The following is a 24,299-nucleotide window of genomic DNA, read 5'->3' as shown; positions in this document are numbered from 1 at the left end:
TCAGTGATTATATTGTGTATACCACTAGACAAGAAATTATTATGGGCAATACAGAACTGAAGCTTATAAAAAATACCTACAAAAAGTTATTTGGTAATAGACAATTTTGATTTATCAAGCATTCCCACTGTTTGCTTGCCTTGGAACTTAGCTGCTAGCAATGAGTCTGTTTTTCCAATGTTATACATTAATATCACAGTAATTTTGTCTCTAGACTCCAAAAAGCTGGCAAAATGGATGTATTTCTTTAGTAGGATCAAAACTAGTGATTTTAGGCGCCAGGCCTCTGACTCCTCAAACTGCATATCTGCCTCATGCTTCTACAACAGGAACTCTCAGATCCTGGAAAAAGGATTTCTAATTAGTGGAAAAGCAGAAGGGTCAGGATGGATGGATGGGGCTGAGTCACACAGCTGTAGTCACTATCTTTTTCCCTTGGGGAAACAGCAGTCAAACACACAATGCATTAAGAAAGTCATACAAGAAACGCCACAGTGCATAATCATGTCACCACTCATCCATGTTCAGGAAAAACTTTGGGAGCATAGGCAGAAATGCACTGTATGCTGTCTCTAAAAAGCTCAGTCAAGTGACCCAGCAACCTTTTATGGTATAATGCGTCTTTTCCCAGTATCCCTTCTCCTTGTTGAATGTTCCTCAGTGGGACAATAAAACTACTAAGCTTCCCATTAAGGGATGAGACAGAGAGAGAGACCCAGTGATACAAAAGTGTTCATGCACAAAGTGACACGAAGTTTAGTAAGAAAAGGTGGAAACTAAAGCATCCAAGGTCTCTCACTAATCAAGCCTGGGGACAACTGCAAATTAACTATAGTTGTCAGTTCCCTCACAATACCCATATTCTCCAACAAAGAATGGATCAGACTAATGCCTGTTGTGTCAGTCATGGGCTTGCTCTAAATGGCAAGAGGTGCAGCAGATTTACCCTTGACAAATACCTTACTCCCTCTGGACATATTCTCTGGTTGTTAGCTGACCTGCTACCTGTACATAGACAAGGGCTCTCCCTTTGGACCATTATGTCTCAGTTTTGGTAAGAAGTCCTTCATCCTTGTACACACTATCTTATCCCCAGCCAGGTGTACCCCAACTCCTACTGTGCCATTGCCCACCATTGTGCATTGTCCACTCCTTTCAGTCACCATTTTTTCACTCACTGTTTCTGACCAGCCTTTGCTCCTTTCTCCTAGTATATGCACATCTACCCTTGTTTCTATATTGTTTTGTTTTCCTATGTCCAGTGACCACCCTTTCCCACCTCCTCACCACTTCCTATATCAGCCACCCCATCATCTTTTTATCTATAAATATATGCAGGGGCTTTGCCCCTGCACTCATGTGGGGATGTGCCCCCAACACCCCCCCTACTTAAATATACCAACTCCGAGATTGCGCTACAGTGGGGAAAAGGGAAATCTCCCATTTCGCACTGTATGCGTAAGCGCAAAACAGGAGATTTCCCGTTTCCTGTCAACATCGCAAAAAAAATGAAAACTTTACTTACACACAGAGGGTACAAGGATCCTTGCCTCTGTGTGCAAGTAATGTTTTAAGGTAAGTGAAGTGTTACTTTATACATTCAAGTTACTGAAAGCTCGAGCATATGGTCTCGACCATATGCAATTCGAGCTTTCAGTAATTTGATTATGTAAAGTGCTCCCACTGTCACACCTGCATATTCAGAAAACATTTCCCACTTTGTAGTAACAAAGCTTACAAGGCTATGTTGAAGTTATGAAACTATCCCAAGCCCAGTATGTGTCAGCTGTGCTCTAATTTGCTAATAACAGACAAGACAAAATATTTAAGGTGTTTGTCTTAGCTACACACGTCAATACGCATTTGACTACACCCACCTACGGCCTTTATTTTGTTCCGTCTCTTAGCAGCTAGCTACAAACCAAGAGAAAGCAGTCAAAAAAAGGCTATAGGTCAGTGTGGCCAAGTGTGTACAGACATGTTTAGATAAATACGACAAAAAATTCAAGGTATTTACACGTCTGCATGCATTTGACCATATTGACCTACGCCATTTACTTTGTTCCCTCTTAGCAGCTACAAACCAAGAGAAAGCTGACAAAAAAAAAAGAAAAAAGAAAAATACAGTTTGCTGTGCTAAAAAGTTACAATGACATATTATAGTCAAGAAAGGAAGAACAGTGCATATTCCAGAATAAAAAGAAATAATCATACAGGACTAAATTTGGCCACTACACTTTAACAGATTACATTGAAGTTCTATAAATAAAGCTATTAACTACATAGTCAAAGAAACCAAACACATTAATGAAAATAATCATGTTGCTGACCATTATAGCAGTAAATAACCCAAGCCACAACATGAATGCTCATATGATTCTCAGAAGAATTTTCCATTTTATGATGCAGGTTTAATCTCTGGCTGTATAAAACTGAAGTGCTAAGAACAACTTACTGTTTCAGGGTTCTGACACCAAGTGATACAGAATTACAGCACAGTCATTTACACCCATAAATATATAAAATGCAGACCGTCTCATCACTCTGCTGATAAATGGGTTCTGAGATGATTTGTTTCCTTGTGGTACAGCAACATTTTTTTTCTGAGTGGCACTAAAACTCACGCTGGTAATATGTAACAAAGATGCTGCAATGTCAGGAAAGGGCACACACATACACAATTAATTTTACCTCTTTAAGGACCAGTACACATTTGCCTGGTCCAACAGACTGTGGTAGCTCTGAGAGTCTCCCTTTGTTTAAATAAGGACCTGAGAAGCATCGATGATTGATAAAGATTTGTGGGCAACAGTATTTCCCATTTGCTGTTCCTAAAATAAAAGATAAGAGTACATCACTCACTATTAAGGTTTCCAAGCATATGCCATAAGTAACTCTGGCCAACTAAAATACTTAATTTTCCAAGCGTATACCATTAGTAATTCTAACCACCTGTACAGCTTAGTGTTCAAACAGCATAAAGAAATGTACTTTAATGTCAAACTGGTATCACTGGTGCCAAGCACTTTTACTTTATATAATGCAGAGCAGAACTATGTCTTAAACAGGACTTGTTGTTAGATTTGTTATACAAGAAATATGCATATGTCATGCACTTTTATGTGACTTGGCTTGGAAAACACCTGAGAAAATCTCTTGTTTGGTTTATATAACAGAGCATTTACACCAGTGTTCAACTTTTTGTTATAACATTCTTTCAGACTTGTGATCCAAAACAGTCTCCACATACATACCCAACAAACCCATCAAGCCATATTCCAAGCTGGCCCATTTGTTCCTCTCCACCTACAGCACTGGAAGACACCAGAAACCAATTACCAGAAGGAACAGAGTTAAAGCCAGGGACAGAGGGCTTCATCCTATGGGAGGCTATGAGATTTTTTGATAACTCTCTCCTCTTTACCAACCAACAGCTGTTGGAGGTGCACACTTCTGTACACCTATGATACTTAGTTGGAATGCATGTACTCTGTAGCTGGGCTCATACTCCCAATTCTATGTGCACTGGAACACAGTACTGAACATATATCTAGGGAGCTTTCCAGCAATATGACTTAAATGAAGCTTCTACCCATGGGATGGGCAAGACAACCTCGGATGCTCACTCCCATCTCATTCCAGCTTGTTTCTCCTGTGTCTGACATTGACTTGATTCCTTAACTCCATGGAGCCAAACACTGATAATCTGTTCCAGACAGATAAGTCAAAGCCTTTGGCTTCTTCATCATAAAAATGTCTGCATTCTTTTAACCCTTTACTGGATACTATTTCCAATAAAATAAAATTTCAGCTCTCAGCTGTGCTACATGACAGGTGAAGGAAGCACATTTTATTTATTTATTTATTTCATTGCAATTTGTTTGCCAGGATGGTCCATTGGGCCACGAAGAGCTCGTTTTCAATGGAGTCCTGGGGAGAAAAGCTCCAGGATAATATAAAAAAATACAAAATACAAATACAATGATAGAAGTTACAAAATTACAAATTAGAAAATAACAAAATATGGGAGAAATTGGAAAAGTATATAGTAATAACTTGCAGTGGCATTAGAAGGAGCAGTTGGTACAATATATTATCTGAAAAACTCAGAGAACAAGAACATCTTAATCCCTGTTTTCCACAGGGATTTAGTTTAATAACAGCTGACAACAATTATTCATGTATACCTTGGGGGGGAAACAGCAAAATTACAGGATATGGCATCCCATGTCTCTAGTATTAAATTCTGGAGTGCCTTCCCTTCATATATATATACATCAAGGACTTCCTGCACTGTTCATATGAAAATTGCTACTCTTGTACACTAAATGTTTGCACTTCACTAAAACACTTCCAATTTTGTATGAGTCAGTGATTATATTGTGTATACCACTAGACAAGAAATTATGGGCAATACAGAACTGAAGCTTATAAAAAATACCTACAAAAAGTTATTTGCAATAGACAATTTTGATTTATCAAGCATTCCCACTGTTTGCTTGCCTTGACTTAGCTGCTAGCAATGAGTCTGTTTTTCCAATGTTATACATTAATATCACAGTAATTTTGTCTCTAGACTCCAAAAGCTGGCAAAATGGATGTATTTCTTTAGTAGGATCAAAACTAGTGATTTTAGGCGCCAGGCCTCTGACCCTCAAACTGCATATCTGTCTGCTTCACAACAGGAACTCAGACCTGGAAAAGGATTTAATTAGTGGAAAAGCAGAAGGTCAGATGGATGGATGGGGCTGAGTCACACAGCTGTAGTCACTATCTTTTTCCCTTGGGAAACAGCAGTCAAACACAATGCATTAAGAAAGTCATACAAGAAACGCCACAGTATAATCATGTCACCACTCATCCATGTTCAGGAAAAACTTTTGGGAGCATAGGCAGAAATGCACTGTATGCTGTCTCTAAAAAGCTCAGTCAAGTGACCCAGCAACCTTATGGTATAATGTCTTTTCCCCAGTATCCCTTCTCCTTGTTGAATGTTCCTCAGTGGGACAATAAAACTACTGCTTCCATTAAGGGGATGAGACAGAGAGAGAGACCCAGTGATACAAAGTGTTCATGCACAAAGTGACACGAGTTTAGTAAGAAAAAGGTGAAACTGGGCATCCAAGGTCTCTCACTAATCAAGCCTGGGGACAACTGCAAATTAACTATAGTTGTCAGTTCCCTCACAATACCCATATTCTCCAACAAAGAATGGATCAGACTAATGCCTGTTGTGTCAGTCATGGGCTTGCTCTAAATGGCAAGAGGTGCAGCAGATTTACCCTTGACAAATACCTTACTCCCTCTGAACATATTCTGTTGTTAAAGACCTGCTACCTACATAGACAAGGGCTCTCCTTTGACCATTATGTCTCAGTTTTGGTAAGAAGTCCTTCATCCTTGTACACTATCTTATCCCCAGCCAGGTGTACCCCAACTCCTACTGTGCCATTGCCCACCATTGTGCATTGTCCACTCCTTTCAGTCACCATTTTTTCACTCACTGTTTCTGACCAGCCTTTGCTCCTTTCTCCTAGTATATGCACATCTACCCTTGTTTCTCTATATTGTTTTGTTTTCCTATGTCCAGTGACCACCCTTTCCCACCTCCTCACCACTTCCCTATCAGCCACCCCATCATCTTTTATCTATAAATATATGAAGAAGAGGTATCAATCCCCATACAAAAATGTTCCCTACTTTTCCCTCCACCTACTTTTCCTTTATGTTTCCTTTCTGTGGGCATCTCCACTTGCTATAGTTTACAACTTCCGACTTGTCCTACACTCCCCCTTTTCTACCCTGTCGTAGAGCCATTAAAGTGTCCAGGTGACAGGACATCTGAAAACAGGTGATTGAAATGTGCTCTAAGTTCCTACTGTCGAGTGCTTGTTGACAGCTTGTTTCACCATGATCTAGCTCTCATTACCTGGTAAGTCCAAGTGTTGTGAAATTAGCATCACCTATCACATAGCTTATTCCTTATTCTATTACTCACTGCTTAATTTGATCTGCTTTAGCTGGCTTCTGCCTTTTTAACATTGCTCTTATTCTGACACCAGAGCACAGCTACTGCTCGGCTGTGCTGACTGTTACCATTTGTTTATTTATATTTACTTTACACGGCAGTGTATTGACACTAAGCACTATACTTATGTTAAGGCTCACAAGCCTTGCTTGGCCACTCAGTGCATGTCTATGAATTCCAGCTCACAAGTCATTACTTCTACTGCAAATAATCACTTTCAACTTAATGAGAGGTGATTCTGCTGTAGATATCAGCACCTGCTGTGGACTTTTGTCACAGTATATTTGTTAAATTCTTCTCAAACAGCTCTCCACCTTTTCCATGCTTGCATCCCACTTATATTTCAGTTTTACATGTATTGATTGGTATTGTTCACTGATTGTTTTAACAACAGGTTGTAAAGCTGCCTGTGTCTCTGGCTACCCTGAACCACCCTTCAGGTTAAACCTGACACCATATTGGGTCAACGTGTGTTATAGTACTATGTTCATCACTTGATCACTGCTACTGTAGGCTTAGCTATATGGGTAGATTACTACAACAAACTGAAAGGAAGAAGGCAGAAGGATGAAGGATAAGGGTCTAGGAGCCAATGGACAATGAATGGTGCTTTCACAGCCTGTCCTAGAACTGGAGAATGAATCTAGTTCATAGTGCTTCATAAATGTATGTACACAGGATCAAGATGACACTTCTAGAAAAATTCTAGAATCCAAAAAACACAGATGAAGCCAATGCCTTGGTAGAGTCAGCTTTGACCCTGCCTAAAATTGCCTTGTGGTGGTTGGTATAACAAAATGTAATGACATGAGACAACCATTTGGATATAGCCTGCTTTGACATAGGCTGTCCTTTCATCTTTCCTTCACAAGAAACAAATAACTTATCAGAGCTCCTGAAATATTCAGTTGTGTCAAGATAATATCTGAGTTGTCTGTGAACACGGATGAAGGATCATTTCTCCTTCATTTTTATGTACTGAAAAGAAGACAGGGAGATGGAGAGCTTGTCTCAAAGTAAACAAGGATGCCAGTTTGTATATAAATGAAGGGTAAGTTCTTAAAGAAGCTCTGCCTTTGTAGAAAATGAGATAAAGATGAAACACCACAAGAGCTTGCAACTCAAATGCTCTTTTTGCACAAGTCAGGACAATCAGCAAAATTGTTTTCCATGTTATGAACCTCAAATTAGCCTGAGGAGCTGGGTTCAAATGGAGCAAAAGTTAATTTTTTCCAAGACAAAGTTAAGATTCCCAAGGAAAACTCACCTGTTTCCTAGGAGGCTTGGTAAGCAACATCCCTTTTAAAAACAATTTCACATGTGATTGCAATGAAAGAGGGGAATCCATGGGCAAACATGCTGAAATGGCCAAGTATACTTTGATGGAGGAGTAGGAAAGGCCAGGACAATAACTCACAGAAATATTGCAGAACTAGAGAAACAATACCTTAAAAGAGGTCCTGGTTCTTGCCTCAGTGCCAACTAGAAAATCCTTTCCATTTGTATTAGCATCCTAGTAAAAGGTTTTATTGCCTCCTTTAATACCCGCTGCACATCCTCAAAAACTGCTGCCTAAAAGGTATTAAGATTTTATCATCCAGGTAATTTGTTGCAGTTGTTTTGAACTGGGATGTATCAAACTCCCCATCTTCCGTAAGTAGGTTCAGTTTGCGAAGAAGTTTATGTTAATCTCCCTTGGCCATTTCCAGAAGAAGGAGAACCACTGCTGCCTGGACCAGCAAGGAGTCATCATGATGACCTTTGGAGAGTCCTTCTGAATCTTCAGAATTATTCTGGACATTAGTGTAAAGGGTGGAAAAGCATGCAGGAAGATTCCTGTCCAAGGAAAAGAAAAAACATCTGTTTTCCAGGCCTTTTTGCATGAAGTTCCTGAGCAAAAGTTTGTCAAATGATTGTTGCGACTGGAGGTAAAAAGGTCTATCACAGATATTCACCAGGTCTATATTATAAGAACGAATGCTTAAAATGTCGAACACATCTTTGTCGATATGTTTTAAGCAAATGCTTTTATAAGTGAAAACTGAAAAAGTTGAAACCTACATACTTTAAATATTTTAGTTGTCCAACAGCAATCACTCACTGCCGCATTGAACATGAACTGCAAACACATTAAATTTCACTTGTAACGAACACCCTAAATATATGCTACAATCCTACCCGTATGTAAAGTAAATGAAGTAACCATACCAACTGCCAACAGTAAATCTCCAAAATTACACTTGACCAAAATGGCACTTTCCCGAAACACAAACCATTTAACACACATGCACTATTTTTTCTCTAACTGCTCCCCCCACACCCCCTGCTAATTATATATACCAAGTCTGAGATTACACTAAAATTAAGGTAAACATGCATAATTCATAATGTACACATCTTTACGTCACTGCTACATTTGCGTGTGTTGGCCAACTATGACATTTCAAACTTAACGTTTTAGATCTTTAGAGCTTTCACTTATAAGAGCGTTTGCTTAAAATGTGTCGACAAACTGGTGCTCGACATTTTAAGCGTTCGTTCTTATAATACAGACCCTATTCACCACAGACTGAGCAATTATTGAAAGACCCCCCCCAGATTCAGTTTACACTCATGAGAATTTGTCCTGCTCCTACTCAGATTGTCTACCAAAAAAGTCTTGCTCTGACAGGATGCAATATGCCTGTAGAGTGAGTCTGAGATGGAAAGCTATTGGTTACCATGGCTAGTATACACAGAGGATAAGATCTGGGCCTCCTATTTGTTAATTTATGTGCCACATTACGGTGGTGTTTTCTGTAATCACATGTAATGGCCATGGGTACCACAGATGATTGAGAGAAGTGACAGCATTTAAGACTGACATCTCTTTTACATTTGTGTGTTTTGGTCTGTCATTTATGTTCTGAAGACCCTGCAATTTTATGCACAAATACACTAATCCTCAAGCTAAGTTTAAGGTGTCTGTTGTTAGAGACTGTGGAGAATCTGGAAGGGAAATGGGAGACCTGAATTCAGAGAAAATTGGGTCTCACCACTAAAGACATTCCCTTCTCACAAACTCCAAGCCAGTCAACTAGAATGTCAGGAGATGTTGATGCTGGGACCATACCAATTTTATGTACCACTAATTTTTCTCATGGGTAGTCTTCTTACGGTAGTCATGAGAATCATATATGCCATCAATCCTAGTATCATTAGAAATTCCCTTGCTGAGACTTTTGTTTGGGAAGAAAAGTCAGGAATAGATCTATAGATCTACTTTTTATTGTGGAAGAAAAGCTTTTTGAACTAATGCATCCAGGAAATACCCCAGGAAAAATAATCCTGTGAGAAGAAGTAAATCAAGACTTAGGTTCATAGGTAGGTACTAGGCTATTGGCCCTAGAGCCTATATAAGCCTAGCCAAAAAGGTACCCTGGCTTTCGCCACCCAAGAAAATTATTTTCCTGTGCCCCTGTCAAGCAGAACCACAGAAGTGATCCCTGGGGTGAATTTCCTATTACCCATCCAATCATCAAGATTTTTCTTGAAGAGTGCTAATGAGGAGCTCTGTTTGACATAGGTAGTCTGTTGCAGAGTATGGAAGTCTCTGGGACAGGAATCTATCCCTCCAGCATGTTTTATTTATTGTGATGACAAGGTTTAGTTCCCTAGAGCATGTAGCTCGGAGGGATTGGGATTTCTTTAAGTGTAGCATGTCCAACAGCTCTGGGTTTGACATAGCTTTGTATGTTAGGCAGAGATTGCCTCCGAGTAGACGATATGCAACGGAGTAAAGCTGGAGTTTTTTGAGTCGGTCTGTGTAAGGCATCTGTTTGAGGCCAGTAATCCTCTGTGAGGTATTTTTGCAGCCTTTCCAGTTGTTGTAGATGTCTTGTGAGGTACATACCAAAAGGGGCGTTGTACTCTATAATGGGTCTAATGAGTGATGGGTAGAGGGGAACAATGACCTCTTTTTTCTGGATGAGAAACCTTTTGTGATGAGGTGTGCCACGTAGAAGGATTCTCTGACCACTGTGGCGATGTGATTATCAAAGGAGAGACTACTGTCCACCTGTGTCCCAGGGTCTATTATTACACTTTCGGTGTTAAGTAGACTACCACTTATGTGGTAGTTCATGGGTACAGAGTTTTTACCAAAGGGGATGACAATGCACTTTTTGGCATTGAGCTTGAGATCATGGCTTTGACACCGGGCATCTGTCTCAGTGAGGCCCTTTTGTAGGATGCCCTCATCGTTAGGAGTTTCGATAATGGCTCCTAGTTTGCAGTCATCTGAGAATTTAGTTAGCCAAAGACTTTTGGATGTTCTCCTGAAATCCCAGTTTTGTGCAAAAGATCTCTCACCTAAATTAGAGATCTTTGACATGTTGAAAAAGACTCTGCAAAGTCAAGCAAAATATCTAAATAAGGAAAAATGCAAACACCTTGTAGTCTGCAGTAGGCTATCACTGGAGCTGGACACCATTTAAACACCTTTGGAGCAGTAGATCATACTAAGGTAGTGCAGACAACTGAACATGTGAACCAGACACAGAAAATCTTAAGGAGCATTTCAAATCTGCTACTATGTGAATGTGATGATAAGCATTTCTTAAATCTAGGGTCACCAAAAACTTAAATGGGGAACGAGAGTTAACAGGTCATGAAGAGATAACATTTTTGAACTTTGGACTGACACAAATTAGTTTAAAAAAGAAAGATCCAAAATTGGTCTCCATTAAGCTTCTTTCTTTAGTATGAGAAACATTCTTGAACAAAAGCTTTCTCCTATCTGAAAAGGAGGAACAGCTTCTATCACCTACTGAGTAAGTAGATGCTGAATGACAGGAGGGAAAACAGAAGGTTGATCTGTTGGATGAGGAGGAATCCACTGAAAAGGAGGGAAAGATTCCCACTGCCATCTCTATCTGTGATGAGTCACTATTAAAACCAATTTATCTGATACTGTTTCCAAATTGAGAAATGGAGGTTCAGATTTTTGTCAAGAATTAAAGGCTTGCCAGGGTGAGAAGTGGGGAGGGAACTCTGAAAATTGTCATTCAAACTTTTCAGAAAGTCCTTTATTTTTGGGGGGGGGGGGGTTCCTCCTTACTATTGCTCTTTGTTTACCTGCAGCTTGATGTGCATGCTTATTTTAATTTTTGAAAAATGTTGCAGAGGTTTTTAATTTTTGTAAAATGTTGGAAAGGTTGCATTAAAACCCTTGGCAAATTTGGAGAAGGAATGCTGAAAGATCTGTGAAATTCCCTGCATCAGCTTCCCTGTCTCATCACACATTTTAGGATCTCTACAGCAGATTGGCAAAAGACTATCCCCCCCCCTGTCTAAGAGAGAAACTAAAATGTCATCTTTATCATCAGGAAGATTTTGACTATGCAACAAAGCAAACTTCCTGAGAACAGTTCCAGTAGCAGCAGCTAGGGGATTAGCATCAGATGAATAATAAGCACATATCCTACAATGTGTATTCACTTGAGACATAGAAGCAATAAGACTACACAAAGAACATTCTTCCTTAGATGAAGGAAAAGTTACCATAATGTTTCTTATATTCTCAATTTAAGTTTGACAACTGAGAATTCTAAAATACATGTTGAAGACTAATACAAATTTTCCTAAATGTTTCTAAGACTTTCCCATCCTTGTCATAAGAGGAGAGACTAGCATTAACTGGTCCCTCTCAGCTGATCGAGTTTTCACTAAAAATTCATATGGTCAGGACCATATGATCCAGTTTTTGAAAACTCAAAACTTTCGAATGGAGATTACGGTACAGCAAGGATCAGGATATTTACCCTTTCTTCACTGTAGTGCAATCTTGGAGTTGGTATATGTAATTTGCAGGGGGTGTAGGTGGCACAGAAGTAAAAAAGGTAGATTTTTGTGGATTTTTTTTTTTTGATGTTCAAGTTTTTGGAAACTCAATCGAGTTTCAGAAAACTTGATCATCTGACATAAGTCCCATTAACCGGATGTTTAGCAGCAGCTGGGCTGACCAGGGAAATCAATGCTGGGTCTGACCTGGGGTTATAAAATAAAAACTTAAAAGACTGAGGAAGGTACAGTTGTGTAAGTAAACTTACCATAAAAGTAGATATTTGAATGAGCATTGCTACAGCAACCTTTATCTATATGGGTTGTATCCTGCCAAGGAAACAACAGCCAATCAGTTTCCAAAGCTTCAGGGCACCACTCACTCATACAATCCATCGGTCAGCTTAAGCTGAGTTGACAAAAAGACAGATTTGGATGCCAAGCTCTGAAGAGCTTTCTTGCCAACAGACAGAAGGAAGTGGAGCCCTGAAAGGACAATGCTACAAAGAAAAAGAAGAAAAAAGCATAAGTATTCACATGGAATAAACAGCACACTAAGAAACAATGGATATGGAAAGAGGGAGGGAGAAGCTACTGCAGCAGTGATTATATGAACATCTACTGTTAGGGTAAGTTTACTTATACAGGTGTACTATGTTCATCATAGTGATCACTGCTGCAGTAGCCTAAGCTATATGGGTAGATTACCTTATTTTGCTACACTTCCACGGTGAAATGGGAGGGGTCCAGGAGCCCCTGGAGAATCATCCTAGAAAAGTCTGATCTAGACCCAGAGAAGGAATCAAGCTTATAATGCCTTGTAATTTATGAATAAATGACAGAGTTGCTGTATTTAGAATACTTCTAGAATTCCATTTTTTCCTAAAAATGATAGATGACGTCAAGGTTCTGGTAGAGTGGGCCTTGACACTGCCTGGAATAGTTTTGTTGTTGAAAGTATGACAAAAGGTAAATAGTCTTCGACAATTTGGAAATAGTCTGTTTTGACACAGATTGTCCCTTTTTCTCACCTTCAAGAGAAACGAACAATTGATCTGAAAATTGGAAAGATTTAGTTCTGTCAAGATAGTATCTGAGTCGTCTGTGGACATCCAAGCTATGCAGTATCCTTTTTCATTCGTTTTTAGGTTCAGGAAAGAAACAGGGAGATGGATAGTTTGGCTTAAAGTAAACTTGGATACTACTTGAAGCATAAAATAATGATTAGTTCTCAAACAAACCCTATCTGTGGAAAATAAGACCAGGTTGACTCCACATAAGAGCTTGTAATTCAGATAGTCTTCTTACAAAGGTCAGAGCAATCAACAAAAAAGTTTTCCATGTTAAGAAACTCAAAACAGATTAGCTGGTTCAAATGGTGCGAGGGTTACCTTCTCCAACACAAACTTAATACCCCAAGGAGGGGCCAACAATTTTCTTGGAGGCATCTACGTAAAACCCCTTTCAAAAACATTTGACAACAGAATGCACTGCAGAGAAGGATCTATGGGCAAACATGCTGAAATGGCTGATAAATGAACCATGATTGAGGTGTAAGAAAGGCATCACCCAAATATTGTAAAAATAGAGAACAGCTAGCCCTGAATGGGTGCTGATTATGTTGCTGGTGCCAACCAGGAAACCTTTTCCATTTGCTAAAATGTAATTTTCTAGTGCCAGGCATTTATGCCTCCATTAGTACTTGCTGCACATCCTCAGTGAACAGGTGTGCAAGGGAACTAAGACCCTATCACTCAGGCAGCCAGATGAAGTTGACTGGGATTAGGCGTGTATAAACACCCCTGATATTGTGTGAGTAGACCTGCTTTGGGAGGAAGTGTGGGGTAATTGCCCCTGGCCATTTACAAAAGAAGGAAGAAACACTATTACACAGACCAAAAGGGACTTACCACAATGATTTTGGGGGATTCATTCTAAATCTTCAGAAGTACAAAGTCAAAAATAGAGGCCAGCACCAAGAATGATGACTCGGTTTATTCTGAATGTAAAAAATCAGACTGGTTTCAGCACATTTGCCTTCATCAGTGATTACCATATAACTAGGAAAGTCATGCATTTATATATCCAGCATTAATTATCAATCAATAAAGCATTTAAAGGCACAGTAAAGAAATAATAATATGCATCCCTATAAATCATGAGAAAAAATCATGAAAGAATTTTTTTGGGAAATGCATTTTGAAATGTTACAGATGGTCATTAAGACCCGGGAAAAACAGAGCCCCCAACTTAACTATCCACATTTTTTCTTTTTCATTTAATAAACTGTGCCAACCCAATTTTTGAGCTCTGTCACCCCACATTTTATCAATGATACAAAAGTGGAATACCACTGATTTGTGAGTGCATACATGTCTGTAAAGTGCATTGGTCATGCGTTTATTCCTGATGTCGCCTAAATGCTCTGACATCCTGATTCTAAATGGCCTGGAAGTTTGCCCAACATAAAATGAAGAGCAAGAACAGGTAGCTAAATAGACCACCCAGTCTGTGCTGCAATTTGCAAAATGTTTGATCCTGTATACAAATTTGGTATTTTTACTGGTAAATTCCTTAGATTTAAAATGTGTTTACAAAAACAGCAATGCCCACAGGAGAATGATCCAATCAATTTCTCTCCTGTGATAGTTGATCCTGCGTAGAGTCCCGTTCTGTCCTGGATTTATAATGGTTAAGGTGAAATCCTAATGTTCTACCTCTGTGATATGAGAACTTACATTCATCTGGAAGGAGATTAGATAGTTCCTCATTTGCCATGAGAATGTTCCAATTTTTAACTGCATTTCTAATGGCGTGAATGTTCCTACCATATGTAGTTGTAAATCTGAGAACATTTTCTAATGGTAATGTTTTTTTATGATATTTCAATAATTCTTTCCCATCCTGCCCCGTGGCCCAGTTGCTGGCTGTTATAATATGTCCAGGTTTGTAGCATCTCACTTTAAACCTGTGTATTAAATCATTTTTATGATGTTCATAGTCATTCTGGGAGGAGCAAATCCTTTTAATACGAAGGAATTGGGACTTGGGAGTATTCCTAATGATGTGATCAGGATGTAAGTTCATAGCTTCAAGAAGACTGTTGTATTGTGGATATTTTCAGAATACCTGGGTCGACAGTGTATTATCTGTATTTCTACATATCTCAACATCTAGAAAATTAATTTGTTGACTGTGCATATTGAGTGTAAATTCAATACCCCACTTGTTATCGTTGAGGTGTTGAATAAACTCCAAAACATATTCTGTATCTGCCCGCCAAACTAACCAACAGTCATCCAGGTATCGCCGCCAAATATCCATCTCACCCAAAAAAATGTTATGAAGGTCATTATATATAAGGAATTCCTCCAAGTATCCCATAAAGAGATCCGCATAAATGGGGACAAAAGATGGCCCCATAGCCGTACTTCGCACCTGCCAAAAACTTTCCTTCTGAAAATAAAAGATGTTTTTTGTAAGGACATGTTCTGCCATACAGACTAACAATGTAGTGAAACCAGGAGGATAAACGTATGCTTTTTGGAGCCAGTGTTCAAGAGTTTCAAGCCCAGCCCAATGTGGAATGTTTGTATATAGGGCCGTAACATCCAATGTACACATTATCCATCCTGGTTCCAATTGCGTATCACTTAGAATTCTGAAGAATTCAGTTGTGTCTTTGATCCTAGACCTAACCATTTTCAGAAGTGGCTGTAAGTACTTAGTAAGAAATTCTGACAAGGGTTCCGTAAGTGAGCCCATACCAGATACTGTTGGCCTACCAGGTGGTTTCTGCAGGTTTTTATGAATTTTTGGTAGCAAATAGAGTATCTGTCTCTGAGGATCTTCCACTTTAAGATGTTGTGAAACTGATATACTAATAATCCCTTCCTCAACAGCCAGTTCCAAGAAGGAATCAATTTCCTTCTTAAAACGGTCAGTCGGATCAACAGGCATTGGCATATAATGTTTGCCATTCTTAAGTTGTCTGTATGCCTCTGATAAATAATAGTCCATGTCCATAACAACGATTGCTCCTCCCTTGTCGGCTGGAATAATAACTATGTTGTGGTTATTCCTCAGTTCGTGAAGAGCTATTTGTTCAGCCAATGACAAGTTGTGACCCAACATACGAGTTTCACAACCATGAAAATGTAGATCTTTGAGAACAGATTTTTGAAATACTGCAACATGTTTATCCATCGGGGGCTGAAAAACAGATTTTTTAAATCTGAAATCAATAGATGATTGAGAGTTCTCCTGTTGACCAAAAAACTGTTTTAAATTTAACAGCCGACAAAATGACACAACATCTTTAACCACGCTATCCTCATGAACATAAAAGCCAGGAACATATGTTAATCCCTTGTTAAGGAGTTTAATTGCGGTTTCAGATAGTACTACAGAAGAAATATTCAATACATTTGACTGTTCAATTATTTGGGAATCATCATTTGCAGCAATGTTTCCAGATTTTCTACATTTGTGATGTTTTCTCCCACCCCCGTGTGTCCTAAATCTAAAGGGGCTGCAACATTTTTCTGTTTCTTATAAGCTGGGGACCCCAGAGCAAGCATTTGTTCCATGTCAGTTACAGAGGACTCCTCCCCTGAGGTACTGCTATAGTCAGTTTTGGATTTCTTTAATATCAATCTAGGTCTCTTTCTCTTTGGCCTAGCCCTGCTATGTTCCCAATCTGAAAAAGTAACATTTTTCCTAAATCCAAAAGGTTTACCTTGCTCATAGTCCCTCAAATCTCTTTGAAACTTATGTAATTTTTTGTTTCTAAAGTTTTTTTTCCATCACAAGTAAATCTTTACATAGTTTGTGAAGACATTCCTGATACTGGGTCTGACCATCATACACCTTAATTTCTTCACAAATCTGTTGGGTTTCTGTTATATTTGTCTGGATTGAGCGTTCATAAAAAGAGGACAATATCCTAACAAAGGACATGGTTCCATCATGCTGTGCTTGTGCCCACTCCTTATTTAACATATCATCAGGGTTGTTGGCATAAGGTTGCACCCTAATTCTGAGATCTCTAGTAGTTATATTTTTAACAGTGTAAGCGTTAAATAGTTTGAGATGCCAAACTGAACTGTGTAAATTAGTCATGCTTGTAGTCAGTTTGGAAAAAAGGCTCTTACATAGATCATTGGGATCCCTAACTTCACTTATACTGGTATTAGTATTATCTGTATGGATACCAAACAGCTGAAGATCATTTTGGTCAGCTGATAACCCTTGCAATATAGTTACCAAATCCATATTGACTATACCTCAATATGCAGATGACTGCAAACTGGGCACCATAATCGACTCTCCAGTCGACACAAGCATCCTCCAAAAGGGCCTCATAGAAACAGACAACTGGTGCCAGAGCCATGGCCTCAAGCTAAACGCCAAAAAGTATATAGTCATCCCCTTTGGCAAAAACAAAGTGCCCACAAATTACCACATAGGTGGTAATCCATTAAGTGCAGAAGAAGTTATTAGGGACCTGGGAACCCAAGTTGATAGCAATCTCTCATTTGACAACCACGTGGCCAAAGTGGTTAGAAAAACATTTTATATAGCCCACCTAATCATGAAGGGATTCACATCGATCAGGGGAGGTCATCGTGCCTCTTTACTCATCCCTCATCAGGCCCATAATTGAGTACAATTCCCCTTTTGGGATATACCTTACCAGACACCTGCAGCAACTGGAAAGACCCCAAAAGTACCTCACCAAGAGGATCAAAGGGCTCAAACAGATGCCATATGCTGCCCGGTTAAAGAAACTCCAGCTCTACTCAGTGGCATACCGCCTGCTCAGAGGCGATCTGTGCCTGACTTATAAAGCCATGTCCAACCCGGAATTAATGGACATGCTGCACCTCAGAAAATCCAAATCCCATCGAGCTACGTGCTCGAGAGACTTGAACCTCAGCACTGAAATAAATAGGACATGCTAGAGGGACAGATTCATAACCCAGAGGCTCCCTTCACTCTGGAATAAAATCCCAGTCCAGGTTAGGCAGAGTCCCTCACTGACTCTCTTCAAGAGGAATCTTGATGAGTGGATGGGAGATCGTAGGTTTACCCCGGGTATCACTTCTGTGTCACAGTTAGACAGAGGCACAGTATACTAACCTCGAAAAAGGGCATAGCAAAATTAATTTAAAATGGGTGGTGAAAGCCAAACACACTCTGGCTAGGCTTATAAATGCCCTAGGGCAGATAGCCTAGTATGAACCTATGAACCTATGTTAAAAGGCCAGGTTTTTGTGATATAAAAAAATGAGATCACAATAAATAATTTCAAAACCCTTCCCACCTTTAATGTGACATATAACCTGTACAATTCAAATGACAAACAAATCTGTTAGGAGGAAAAATATAAAAAAATAAAAAAACTTAAAATAAGCTGCCTGCATAAGTGTGCACACCCTTAAAATAATATTTTGTTGAAGCACCTTTTGATTTAATTACAGTGTTCAGTCTTCTTGGGTACACACCTGCCATCAATTAAAGAGACTCTGATTAACCCCAAATAAAGTTCAGCTGTCTTAGTAGGATTTTCCTGACATTTACTCAGTTGCCTGCTACAGGAAAAGCCATGGTTCATAGAAAGCTTACAAAGCATCAAAGGGATCTCATTGCTGAAAGGTGTCAGTTAGGAGAAGGGGTCAAAAAATTTTCCACAGCACTGGACATACCATAAAACACAGTGAAGAAAGCCATCAAAAAGTGGAGAAAATATGGGACAACAGTGACGCTGCAAAGAACTGGACATCCCTCCAAAATTGATGAAAAGACAAGATGAAAACTGGTCAGGGAGGCTGCCAAGAGACCTACAGCAACACTGAAGGAGCTGCAGGAATTTCTGACAAGTACTGGCTGTGTACCAAATGTGACAACAATCTCCCGTATTTCTCCACATGTCTGGGCTATGGGGTAGGGTTGCAAGAAAGAAGCCTTTTCTTAAACAGAAAAACATCCAGGCCTGGCTAAAATTTGCAAAACAATACATCAAGTCTCCCAAAAGCATGTGGGAAAATGTGTTATGGTCTGATGAGACCAGGGTTGAACATTTTGCCCACAATTCCAAAAGGTATGTTTGGTGCAAAAACAATACTTCGCATCACCAAAAGAACACCATCCCCACAGTGAAGCATGGTGGTGGCAGTATCATGCTTTGGGATTGCTTTTCTTCAGCTGGAACTGGGGCTTTAGTCAAGGTGGAGGGAATTATGAACAGTTCCAAATAGTCACTTTTGGCCCAAAACCTTCAGGTGTCTGCTAGAAAGCTGAAGATGAAGAGGAATTTCACCTCTCAGCATGACAATGACCCCAAGCATACATCTAAATCAACAAAAGAATGGCTTCACCAGAAGAAAATTAAAGTTTTGGAATGGCCCAGCCAGAGCCCAGACCTAAATCCAACAGAAAATCTGTGGAGTGACCTGAAGAGGGCTGTGCACAAGAGATGCCCTAGCAATCTGACAGATTTGGACCGCTTTTGGAAGGAACAGTGGGCAAATATTGCCAAGTTAAGATGTGCCATGCTGATAGACTCCTACCTAAGAAGACTGAATGTTGTAATTAAATCAAAAGGTGTTTCAACAAAGTATTAGTTTAAGGGTGTGCACACTTATGCAACCAGCTTATTGTACATTTTTTATTTTTTTTATATTTTTCCCTAACAGATTTGTTTTTCAGTTGAACTGTACAGGTTATAGGTCACATTAAAAGTGGGAAAAGGTCTGAAATGATTTACTGTGGTCTCATTTTCTTATATCACAAAAACCTGAAATTTTAACAGGGGTGGGTGTGTACACTTTTTATATCCACTGTACGTTTTGAGTGGTTCCAGTGAGTGGGTAATTACTCACAAGCATGAGCCTGAAAGAAGTGTAATCACTTATCTTGACTATGTATGAGTCCATTTTCTTTAGGTAAGTTAGTGGTAATGCATCTATGGATGTTTTCAACAGCCTAAAAAGATACATACTACGATGTCCATGGATAAAAGGTAAGAGAAAATTGAACAGAAAGCTGTCCTTCAAACTGTAATTATTATGTCAACTTGGTTAAGAAATCAGAAAAATGGAATCTCCTAGAAAAAACTGACAGGAGTAAAAGTTTTCAGCTGAACCCTTTCTTATTCACTTTCTCACCTACAAGTTAGACTCAGAGGCTTTTCAACATTGCTAGCAGCAATCTAGTTAAAATTTTCACTGAGTCTGCCTACATTATGAAAGCTGCAACTTCACCATGTCCTTAACAGCAACAGGCACCCTCAGAGGCTGACAGTTAATGCACATTTGAACTCAGCTTGGGCAGCCAAAAAGTCTATATGTGGGCCTCCCTAGACTATAAAGTATAAGCTGTGTAGATGTGGCCAGCCACATTTGTAATGATGAAATTACATAATTTCAAATATAATGCAATCTTCTTACCAAAATCTGTTGTAGAAATAGAACATGGTTCCTGCTGTGGTATATTCTCAACAGGTACTATTGACTGTGACCTGTTAAAACAAAAGTAACAATAGATACACTATGGTAAGAGGCATAAACTAGGACTTAACTGCAATCTGCCATGCAAGAAACAAAAGTCCCCAACCAAATTAAATTCTTTCAGAATAAACACAGTGAGTTTACCATTAAACTGATTACAGTGCAAAACGGTTAATTGATTCTGAAAACTCTATGTGAAAAATTTCAAGTAAGCCACAGTTAAGTAACGGAATGGCTTCAACGGGAATAATAAAACATATTAATACAAAATATATGGTTCAACTTTACATTCAAAGCACAGTACTTCAATATTTTTGTTCACTTACTTCTCATATTACATAATACAACTGTCCCTAATGACATACTAAACAAAAGAAAGTCAAACATTTCATTACAACAAACAATGCAATACAGTCGTATCTAGGAAGTTAACTGCATCTGTTTGGCATTAAATAATGAAAACACATGTAGTATGCTAAAGAGACACAAACAGAACAGAAAGCTTTGTAAATAGATGTGCTTTGGAAAGTAACAGTAATGTTATCCCTGGGATTTAATAAACTCCATGTAGGAATAGTGTTATTCTTACACGGAGTGAATGGTGTCTGCGTCTGCACAGCCTTAACAGCAGCACTCCTTACTTATTAATAAAGGTGCGCTAATGAGAATGGCTTTGCAGACACGAACATTGAAGGAGTGCAGGGGGCGTGTTTCAGTAGTGCTCACACATCCAACATGCCCCCTGAACTCTGAAAGTGCCGTACGGCACTTTCTAACTGCTTTCAGTGTCCGTGAACACTGAAAGCAGGAATTTAAATAGGAAGCAATGGAGGGTGTGTGTGAAGGATACTGTCACACACTCCCTGCATTGTCAAAGTGCAGTACGGCACTTTCTAACTGCTTTCAGTGTCCGTGGACACTGAAAGCAGGAATTTAAATAGGAAGCAATGGAGTGTGTGTGTGACAGATACTGTCACACACTCCCTGCATTGTCAAAGTGCAGTACGGCACTTTCTAACTGCTTTCAGTGTCTGTGGACACTGAAAGCAGGAATTTAAATAGGAAGCAATGGAGGGTGTGTGTGACAGATACTGTCACACACTCCCTGCATTGCCAAAGTGCTGTACGGCACTTTCTAACTGCTTTCAGTGTCTGCGGACAATGAAAGAAGGAATTGAAATGGGAAGCAATGCAGGGGGTGTGTGACAGGTACTGTCATACACCCCTTGTATTGCGAAAGTGCCGTATGGCACTCTGACCACACGACTGAACCTCTTAAAGCCGAAAATCTGAATAAAGTCTAAAATGATGGGGGGCATACCTCCCAACTTCTCAGAGCAAAAATCTGAACAAAGACTAAAATGAAGGGGGGCATACCTCTCAACCTCTAAGAGCATAAAACTGGACAAAGCCTGAAATGATGGGGGAACAAACAGGGACCCTTACAAACTTAGAAAGTTGATAGAGAAACAGGGTTTGTATTAACATGACATGTAGGGAAGGATTAGAAGTCTGAAACTCAAATGTATGCCATTATGTAGTGACTTCAATCTTGATATTGCCCATACAGACTTCTACAGTTGACAGAATGACAGGTAGTGCGTTACCAAATATGACTTACAAGTACTATTGATACATGTAATTAAATTGGTTTTATTGATATTTTGCCCATTCTAATTAAAGTTTAAGTGTAGCTGAGCGGGTTTGCGAGTTACAACCCTCTGCTCAGCATTGCTTAAACATCTCATAGGAGCTAAATACAAATGTATAGCTAAAATCCTTAATGGAGAGATAGCATAGTGATTAGAGTCCTGGCTTTAAATGCAGCAATTCACGATTCCAGTACCAAGACAGGCCCTTTATTTTTACATGGAAAAGCACTGTTAAAATTATTTTTTTAAGTTAAATTATGTAGTAATTGATATTTGTTAACCAGAGTAACGTAACTGGTTCAAAATGGAAGTGTCAGTGCATATAACATGTGAAATCACCCATATATACACAAGTGCCCCATACAGTACAGTCACACCCCAAGGTAATGTAATGAAAGCACATAGGGGGACGTCATGTAAAGTAAATCATATACACTTAATATGTCAGTAATGATTAAGTAATTTACAGTTCTGATATTGTTTTTAAAATTAAACTTAGCAGTGCTGAACTCTGCTCAGCCGGTTTAAGCATTGCTTAGACATAAATTTTAAGCAGCAGTCAGCTCAGCTAAGTGGATTTGCACACTGTTAAGCAGTGCTCAGCACTTACCCCTTTAAGCAATGCTCAACTCAGCGTAGCAGACTTGTGCACCACTTAGCTAAGCTTAGCATTTTCAAAATGGTCCAATGACAGCAAAGGGTAGGAATATGGCCTTATTTAAACCGCATAAGAGGGAATACAGCCAGAACCTGTTGTAGTTTGCTCTGTGCAGGAACCATATCTGACACTGGAGAGGGAGCGTGCTTTCGAGTGCGGCACTGGGGCATTCTGGAGTCCAGGGTCATGGCTGGACTCCTCGTAGAACACCATGATGACAGAATGCTGCAAGGGAAGTACCAGGTCTCTCAGTACAAAGCGGAGGTCTGGGACCGTCTGGCACACGACCTCACCAGTGCCACTGGAATCCCAAAAACTGGTAGCAGGTACGGCATCATTATGCTGACCTAAAGCATACGAAGGGGGAGCTCTTGGCCTAGTGGATCCAAGATGCTTGAGCAGGGAATGCTCCAGTAGTTGTAAGTATCTCATCAATAGCTGTACCAAATTCTAGTAGAGTATGTGATAGACAGGTATGCATAATGTTTGTTTTTTCCCCCTACAGATGCAGCGGAGAGGGCTAGCAATGTCGAGGCCCATGCTGACAGACTGACACTACTGCACTGACAGGCTGGTGAGTACAGATCTACCTTGCAGTATATAGTGAAATAAATAAGGAGGAGTAAATTGTTTACTGCCAGTAGGTGTAGTGTGTTATGTGTCTAACAAATAAATAAAAGTTTGCCAGACTAATATTGATCTACAGGATATGCAGTAGTAAAGCACTGTGTCATATAAGTAAAATAAAGACTTTGTACCAGAAACTGTTGTGTTTACTCTGGTATGCTGTTCTAGAAATAGAATGTGTACAGCTTCTTCACAGCAAATATGGCTTTCACAGTACACATTAACTGAGGTTGTTCTGAGAACCAGTTGTTAAGCAAAATTGTAGTTTGTGGAGCTATAAAAAAGATATAAATGAAATATGTTCTGCACTAAGATCTGAACCCTGAATAGTAATGTGTAATGTATTATAGTGTGTCCCCTGCAGCACTGTCGTATGTTAACCTTTGCTTTCCAGATTGTATTATTTCAAACGATTAATGAACAGTACACTATCTGTTACACATGAATCTCAGGATTACAAGGTCAGACTGGCTAATTAACAGGGTATTAGCAAACAAGGGACAGCAGTTCCCCAGTAGCTCAGTGTGATGAGAAATAACTTTCTTGTTCAGTTTTGCACACCCAGACACTGTTTGAATCCAGGGAGTGGTACTGAGATGTGTGCATATATACACTCAAGAAATCTTGAATATTTGTAGGAACAGTCAGGTAGTGTTAATAGACATTTTCTCCACAGGTCTTACAGGTAAAGAAATGTATTGTAGTGCCTGTATGAAGGGAATAGTAATACAACAACTGTTCCACTGTCCAACCCCATGCCTGCAAATGACTGCAGGATAGGTACATACACCATGCACTCTTTCCGATACATTTCTTTCAAGTGTCGCGCTGTCATGGCTAGTGGTTACTGCTAGCAATAATCTTGGACACAGATAGGAGTCCAAGTGAAGTATGCCAGTAGCACACTCACAAAACATCAGTGCAGGGTACCCCTTCTTTGTCGGATATGTAACCCTGACATGTATGAGTCCCATCTAGTCATGTAACCAGAGTTGTCACAGTTT

The 24,299-nt window shown here is 39.5% G+C and overlaps 1 protein-coding gene across 1 annotated transcript in view; it reads right to left on the bottom strand.

Moving 5' to 3' along the window:
* Window positions 1-24,299, bottom strand: part of SFMBT2 (Scm like with four mbt domains 2) — a 2,938,510-nt gene that overhangs the window by 612,766 nt on the left and 2,301,445 nt on the right. The window contains 1 exon segment of the mRNA XM_044088354.1: window positions 2,692-2,831. Within this exon segment, the coding sequence (XP_043944289.1) occupies window positions 2,692-2,831 (140 nt within the window).

This window comes from Protopterus annectens, chromosome 11.part0 (genome assembly GCF_019279795.1).
Source record: "Protopterus annectens isolate FY-2018-M chromosome 11.part0, PAN1.0, whole genome shotgun sequence".
NCBI lineage: Eukaryota > Metazoa > Chordata > Ceratodontiformes > Protopteridae > Protopterus > Protopterus annectens.
Note: the sequence above shows the minus strand (reverse complement) of the source record. Positions and strands in the feature narration are given on the sequence as shown.